The sequence below is a fragment of the Triticum aestivum genome, chromosome 3A (assembly GCF_018294505.1).
Source record: "Triticum aestivum cultivar Chinese Spring chromosome 3A, IWGSC CS RefSeq v2.1, whole genome shotgun sequence".
Taxonomy (NCBI): Eukaryota; Viridiplantae; Streptophyta; class Magnoliopsida; order Poales; family Poaceae; genus Triticum; species Triticum aestivum.
This window is the reverse complement of record NC_057800.1, coordinates 124,811,800-124,819,708: the sequence shown is the minus strand read 5'-3', so window position 1 is coordinate 124,819,708 and position 7,909 is coordinate 124,811,800. Positions and strand designations below refer to the sequence as shown.

Below are 7,909 nucleotides of genomic sequence, written 5' to 3'. Positions count from 1 at the left end.
ACGAATAATGCTCTATTTGTCTCCTAGTTCTTTCATCTCCACCTAAGATGTGTCTCCGTCACTTTACCTCACTGGGACTTCTTTTCCTAAGGACCTTAAATATACATACAACAATCACACAACAAAATCGCATCGTTGTCATTCCATATCTTCTTCCACAAGCCCTTCCACTCAAACTCTTTTGGCCGTTTCTGCTCCGTCGTCACCCTATTCCAAATATGCCTATGTTACCATCCAGGTCCAAATACACCCATTTTTTCTCCAAGTCTATCAATTTGTCTTATCAAGTTTGTACTTTCAGCCTCGGAATTTTCATTGATCGAAATGAGGAGGGTTCTCAAAGTTCACTTCTCTGAAAGAGAACACAACACATTGATACAGATTCATGATGAACAAGACTCAGTGTTATTTATAACGATGAATACCAACACAAGGTAAGTTATTCAATGGAGTAGCTACATTGTTGTGTTTGTAAAAAAAAAAGGGTCTAAGAGCATCTCAAAAGCGTACTACTGATGTTTCAAACTCCAGAAAACAAGAACTTCTTCCTACAATGTTGATGCAGTCACTAAACCCTGCAATATGAGCATCGAAACATATGTCAAACAAGCCTCCTTTCAGATATGTTTTCAGAAAGAAAGCAAGTCACTGATTACTGTTTTTATTGATCCTTCCAACTCCGGACCACAAGAACTTCAAACAAGCCTCCTTTCAGATATGTTTTCAGAAAGAAAGCAAGTCACTGATTACTGTTTTTATTGATCCTTCCAACTCCGGACCACAAGAACTTCTTCCTAGTATGTTGAAGCACTTGCTAATTGCTGAAATATGGGCATCGAAACATAAACAAAGGACAAATAAAAATGCAGAGTAAAGGCAAAGTATATACATCATACATGCGTGCCATCTAATGATCTGGTACATGGATTGAGAGACCATTCGAGGAAACTAGAAGCAAGATGAGTATGCCGTCTAAACTATGATAAATGATTTGGGCAATAATAAATGGAATAAGAATGCAATCTTACTTTGCATTGATCCCATTCATGTGACTGAAATAAGAAGTAGATGGGAAATTGATTTTGTGGCAGTAGCATATGCGCACCAATGGTTCCTTGCATCCAAATGCACCCAGAAATAATTATAGGAAATTAGCATGAATATATCAGAACCAAATTTATGTACATATAGTTATAGTGCTGCCACAAGCAAGGTCCATCTACGTACAGTAGTCCATTATGATTCTCCCCAACCTTGAAATTTGATATCATGTTGACTAATCATTGGGTGGAAGCATGCCACGAAGTTTTGAACTTGATGTTTTTGACACGTACATGTACCATGGTGCCCTGCAACATCAAAAAGTGATACTCCCTCTTATCCATATTACTTTTCACTCAAACGGGTGTATCTAGGCGCATTTCAATGCTAGATACATCTGTTCGCAATATTTTTCACTATGGTCCATGGTGCATCTTCAAAAAGACAAAAAAAGTGTTGCAGTTTTTCCTATTTCCTCGAGAAAGACTTGCTGCAGAATTATTAGAATTTTATATACAAATCAAAAGTAACATCAGAACATGTTCTTAAACCAAATAAAGGAGATATTTTAACTGCAAATTACCTCTTAGTGTAAGTACTTTTTCTGCAAATTCCAAAGCTTCATGCCTTATGCTGACGTGAGTTAACTCTACCAGAGTTTGTTGCTGCAGATGGAAGTATTGTTGGAGTTTTGCACCCAGCATCTGCAATGTCATAATTCGAGTTAGGGTAAGAAGTCAAAATCTCATGAAGGTACTACAAGGGAAAATCACTTTCTAGACACAGGTCTGGCCAAACCACATTGTAAAAAATGCACACCCTGACCCTACACTGGCTTTATAATTGAAATACAAAACTTCCCCCAAAAATGTACAAACAATTTTTTCAATCAAACAAAGATGTAATTTCTCATAAGAATATACTTGTAATCTACAGTAGCTCAGGTTGGAGGAGGGGCGGGATGCGGCTGCCCACCAAACACCAAAGCAAGAGCCAACTTTTCTAGTGGCCATCGCGGCTGCCTGCCTCAGGTGAAAAAAGGGTGAACCCATAAGTGTGATTTCAGAGGTGGATACCTGATGTCCAGCTCAAGGATAAAACTTAAAACTGAGAAATCTGCCGAAGTATACATTTCCCAATAGACCTAAGGGATCAGGGATCAATGAATGTAACCAAACATGGTAGGAAACACAAATGCAAGTAATGTTCCACATATCTACTGGTAAAAACTATAGACGGATGCATCAGATCCTCTCATGATTTTTAGTCTGGCATTTAGTGCTAAACAGACTGCATTAAAATTTTATGGTCATGAATTGTGGAACTTTTTAAACTTGACTTGTTAAGTTCACGGCCTATATGTGTATGAAAGGTTACAGTAATATAACACGAAGGGCACATGCATGATTTTTCACTGAAAGAAGGAAAAGGTCAGCATATATAAGATGAAAATAAGTAGTTCATGAATCCTAATGCAATTTAATTTTTGTTATTAGCAGCATAGTAGTCCTTTTTTAAAGCTCCATGGCAGATCGTCAAGGAGGAGGTTATTAGATATCGTTTTTTGCAGGGATTGGGAAACCACGTGTCCTCCAATGCCATAGATCAATTCGGATGAAGAAAAACTTTATAGCCTCTAGAAATAAACGTGTTCAATCTTTCTGGCTAGAAAGGCGATGTGCACGTGCACACAGTGTCGGAGAGAGAAGAGGCCCAGAAGTATCTGCCTCCACGGCGGCAACAACTCACATCTACAACCAATATTGATGGACGTCGACAGTAGCATGACAGGGAAACATGAAGAATAGGTGTCAGAGGGAGACCCACAACCAAAGAAAATCTAACGGCAGATTGAAGTGTAAACCAGCAAGAAAACGAACCTGATCCTGATGAGGATTGATCTGATAATCTCCTTAAGCACAAGGAATCAATTTCCAAACCTACCTTGTTCAGCTTCAGAGAGGCTATGCATTCGTTTTTCATTGGCGGAGACAGAAAGAGAGATCATGAAGAAGAGGAAGAAGTCGTGGATGGAATTATTTTCCACGTGGGGAAAGTCCAATGGAGAATAGGAATAGTCCATGAAGTATGGAGGAAGATATCATGGAGTACTAATGAGGAAGAGACCGTGGAGTAGATTTAGTTTTTTTCCCAAAAGAGATAGAAATTGCTTTAATTAAAGGAGGAAAAAAATTATGCATTAGGATCATGTGGTGGATTTTCTTTTCCAAATTGTTTGAGTGTGGTTGTGGGAGAGATGCGTACGTGAGACTTCTTTTACACGTGCGGAGAGATATACGTGAAAGTTTTTCCCTATTTGGAGAGAGATAAGTGAGAGATTGTTTATATTGTTTTCTGAGATTGAATGGGGTTGTGGGAAAGAGATAAGTGAGACTTTTTCTACGCATGAGACATTGAGAAATTTCAGTCGTGAGAGAAATATCTATAAGATCTTTTTTCTTTTGGGGAGAGATTCATGAGAGATCTACACAGTAATAATTTGGTCCCACCTGATCAACGGCTCCTAATTACTGATTAACCTGGGGATTTCTAGGGAGTCTGTAATTAGTATAGGTATAGATAGATATAGATTAGATAGATAGATAGATATAGATAGATAGATGAGTTCAAAGGAAAGATAAAAATCGGTTGCTAAATGAATTCCAATTTGTTGAACATTATTTATGAGAACCTAGGCTTTCGCCTGGAGACAATCACCAAACACCAATGTGAGGGGAAAGATGCCGACACACCTCGACGATGCCTCCAAGGAGTGGAACGGCACCCACAGGCGGCGTCGCCACCGGCACAGACCTAAGCTGCACATGACTTTCATCCATAGCACTACACATCTCTAGCTCCGTACACCAGAATGGGGGCAACGCCGTCCAAGTTGGAACACATTACCACCGCCACAACACCTCTTCATAATGGCCGGAGTACCGTGGTAACCGCACAAGAGAGAGCACAAGCCATCCTCCATCTCCAGTCGCACAAACACACTCAATATAAATTTTCAAATAACGCATGCCTCATCTTCAGTCGCACAAACACATTCGATATATAATCCTTTTATCAAGTTAAGACATCTATATCTTGCAAATAAAGCATGTCCCATTAATATAATTTCTCATAAGTTGATAAAAGGAGAAGCATACACATAGAAAATAATTTGACTATTTGCGTGAAACAATTCTGACACAAACACACCCACAAGGTAGAAAGGATTTTGTGGATGCCATCATATGAACAGGCAGATCTAAAAGTATTAAATATTCCATGGCAATGCTATGTACTTTTCCGTCTAATCTATTTTGCAATATCATAACACAAGTCATTACAAACAACACTTGCCTTGTCCCCTCATGTATTCTTGAGGTTTTAGCGTAATGTCAATTGAGCTTTGTTCAACAAAAGTACTATTGAACTGGCTAAGAACTTATATTTTACCTAAGTGCTACTGCGATTTATACATCAAAGCATAATCAGCCTACAGACATTCCTACATCAAAAAAATTATGTCTTCTTTGAGATACTCACTCGGTCCCATAATATAGGATTTGTTGCTGCTTGCAAGATGCCCTCTTGCGCCGATTTCACTCGCTGCATCTTGCATACGTGCAGTACCACGTCATTGTCAAGGAAAGCACGCTGCCATTGGTAGAGCTCCTGCAGGTTAAAAGGAACCTCCTTCTCTTGGTACCAGCAGAACCCACAGGTCAAAGGGTCCACCCCGTTGTTCGGGGTGCTCAAACCTGTAAGCTTGTCAACTGCAAAACCTTCTGATCTGCGAAAAAGGAATGGATAATTTGTCAAGGGTTTTACATCGATAAAACAATATTGTGCATTAGAAATATTGTGCATTATATAGATAGATGCGGCGCAGCCTGAACCAAGCTTACAAGTATCATGCCTTAAATAGATGAATGCAGTGGAACGCACACATAGTTTAATATTAATATATCCTGCAAGAGATGTGTAATATACATGTTCAGGACTTTAAATTTATGGGTAGAAGTAAACAAATATAGTCTGTCGAACGACGACCATCATGTATGTCTTTTATGGGCAAATTATCGCATGATAAATGGATTGGAAGGAGAAAATGAAAAACCCTAGCTCGAATCTGTACCTAAGTGATATATTCTTCTCAGGCTTCTCAACTACGACACTTCTGTGCACATAAAAATAATTGCAGATCCACCAACAACAAAATTAATTTCACATTGGTAAGAATCAGTTCAGATCTCACCTAATACAAACACATGCCCTCTTCATGAGACCCTGAACCTGCCCTTAGAGTTCAAATAAATGTACCATTTGATAGCAGACCAATATTTTGTTTTTGCTTTATACATGACTTGCTCACTGCTCATAGTATAAAGCTAACTCGGTTGTAAAGGGAACTGGAAAAACCACTCAAAAAAGTTAGAGAGCCCCAAAAAACTTCTGGACTGAAGTATAACTACTGAAATGGAGCGCGCACCTGCCGTCGAGATGCAACCGCTCGGGCGCTCGATCGCAGAAAACGAATCCGGGGAATATGAGGACGGAAAGGTCTGCTGGTCTGCAATTGAGATGCAAAGAATCATGATTTATATTCAGGAGACCAAACATGGTAATAATCTAAATTTTCAGCTCGAGAACACAAACACTCGCAGCAATCTCGAAGGCACAAATTTGCCAATAATAGAACCAGATATAGACAGAAAGAACATCTTCACTCCCACTTAATCCAAGCAATTGACACCAAAAAAGTCTCCAACTTTCCTTTGGTTCCAGTCAATCACAACTTCAGAAACAACCTTCAATAATCTGCATTCAAGAGGTCAACTAAATTAAAAATATTGTAAGTAACAAGCATTTAGGCTGGTGATATTGTTATAAACGTGTTGTCGAAGATTTGTAGAAACAAACTAAACGAGCTCTATCTTCTTTTCACTGTTTTTCTCTTCTGAGGATAGAAAAATAGAAATACCTATGTTGGACCGCTCAAGTAGTAAATGGGATCATTGCCCTTGCCTACACATGGGCCATGGCTCCAAATTCATAAGTCATGATCATTTGCATTCAGAGACTATCTTCAGAAGGATCTTGTTTGTGTTAGTGCTTCAGTATTGTCTACGGCAAAGGATTAATAAGTTTGTTTTCACACATGTGCGCATAGCAGATAGCTGCGGTTGATATGTTTGTTGTGTATCTTGGCTGATTTTCCTGAATTCAGGCGTGAGGAACAAAACATTAGAATCAGGAGTACAAAACCTTGTCTAGCATATATATTACACAACTACTATCTAACATCACAAACTGGCCTGCACTGGGGTAATAGGAAATGATCATATGACAAAGAATTAAACATAAAAGAAAATATTTTTGGAGAAGGAAGAACATGTCAGGAGGATCTGGTGAACCTGCTACGCATACTCATGTGGACTTACGGTTCCGGTGAAGTGGAGCTGATGGAAGAGGGGATCACGAGCAGCGGCGGGATGGTCGGCGCTGGAGCTCATGGCGAAGTGGACCCGTGGCGCGGTGGCGGGGGAAGGGGTTGTTGGCGCGGGGAGCGACCGCGGTGGGACGTGGGGGCGGCGGCCGCGGCTGGAGGTGGGGCGGCAGCCACGGCTGGAGCTGGGGCGGCGGCCGCGGCGGGAGGTGGCGGGGGCGGCCGCGACAGGCGGTGGCGCACCGCGAGACGGGTTAGCGTTTGATAGGCTGAAACACCAACACCATGATTTTCAGACCCTGCCAACTCTATAATTCTATAAGATCCAATACCTGCTAGGTTGTTCCACATCACCAATGTCCAAGTCAATACCATATATTATCCACTGAAATGTCTGAGTTAATATCATATGCAAAAACATTAGAGCAATGTGCTCTCCTTTACCCATATTGTGTACCACATAACATTATGAACATTAGCGGAGGATTAGCCTGCAGCTATTTTAGATCGTGCACCAAATAGTTGTAGTTTTCCTAAATCATGGAGAAGAACAAGGTTGAAATTCGCAAGAGTCGTATAGAAATTTCTGCAATCAATATCATACCAGATCCATGTACGGTAGCCTCTAAATAAGCAACATAAGTCCGTAGTCCATAAGTATGTAGGCTACGCTCCAATTTGATGTATCATGCAATTTTGCAATACTCGGATAATTTTGTAAAGCATACATATACTGCATTGGAGGGCTATAAACTTCAGTAATCTGAAAATATGTAGACCACAGCTGAGATCGTAACTTAGTGACACAACACATGGTATGATAGCTAAAGGAGAGGCTATCAATTGTCATTTTTTTTGCACAGATGTGCCAGTAGAAAATCACCATTGATTCAATCTGATGTGTGAAGTCACCTGTCGACTCGGCTTGCCATTGATTCTGCGCCTGCTCCCTGTCACCTCATCTCTTCCCTCGTGCGGCGGCTAGGGTTTGCAGAGGGAGGGTGTGCGTTGCCTCGGTCGTGGGTTTTTTTCGTTGGTTTTCTTTCGTAGGCTTTTTTTCAACCTCGCTCGCAGGCATCGCTAGACGTTAAAAGCGGGAGGGGGGGGGAGGACAAAAAAAACCGTCTCTTTGGGGAGGTGGAAGGAAGTATCAAAGAAATACCAAAAAAGACCGGATGAGGTGGGACGAAAATAAAACCCAGAACGCGACCTACCAACTAAGACATTAGAAGTAGAGATTACATCCGGTGCTAAAAAAAATACTAACTACACCCATTGCCCACATGTCTTTCCATACATGACAACGTGGTAGTTCAATCTGTTGGTACATACACATTAATGTGTTACGTAAAAACTTTTAAATATCAACCACTATTATTTTGATCGAACGGTGCGAATATTTATTTATGGGTTTGTCTAGGAAAC

The 7,909-nt window shown here is 40.4% G+C and overlaps 1 protein-coding gene across 2 annotated transcripts; it reads right to left on the bottom strand.

The window, feature by feature from the left end:
• Nucleotides 1-392: 392 nt before the first annotated feature.
• On the bottom strand, nt 393-7,095 carry LOC123060628 (uncharacterized). Of its 2 annotated transcripts, XM_044483414.1 has the most exons (12): nt 6,929-7,095; nt 6,480-6,816; nt 6,020-6,255; nt 5,528-5,856; nt 5,294-5,447; nt 5,174-5,215; nt 4,582-4,828; nt 1,965-2,063; nt 1,625-1,745; nt 1,254-1,349; nt 1,029-1,114; nt 393-821 (listed from the first exon to the last, which is right to left on the bottom strand). In XM_044483414.1, exons 5-12 carry the CDS (start codon nt 5,317-5,319, stop codon nt 795-797), a joined length of 744 nt encoding a protein of 247 aa, XP_044339349.1. In that variant the 5' UTR covers nt 5,320-5,447; nt 5,528-5,856; nt 6,020-6,255; nt 6,480-6,816; nt 6,929-7,095; the 3' UTR covers nt 393-794. The 2 variants fall into 2 exon arrangements, with proteins under 2 accessions (XP_044339349.1, XP_044339350.1); XM_044483415.1 differs by lacking the exon at nt 5,174-5,215 and having other exon boundaries at nt 393-1,114; nt 6,929-7,094.
• Nucleotides 7,096-7,909: the final 814 nt, after the last annotated feature.

Bases quoted from the DNA above. Each gene is read 5' to 3' on its own strand.
- LOC123060628 (XM_044483414.1), bottom strand. From the start codon at position 5,319: ATGAAGAGGGCATGTGTTTGTATTAG. The intron at 1,350-1,624 runs GTAATTTGCAGT...TTGATGTTGCAG, and splicing joins AAAAGTACTTACACTAAGAG to GGCACCATGGTACATGTACG. The intron at 822-1,028 runs GTAAGATTGCAT...CCCATATTTCAG, and splicing joins ATGAATGGGATCAATGCAAA to CAATTAGCAAGTGCTTCAAC.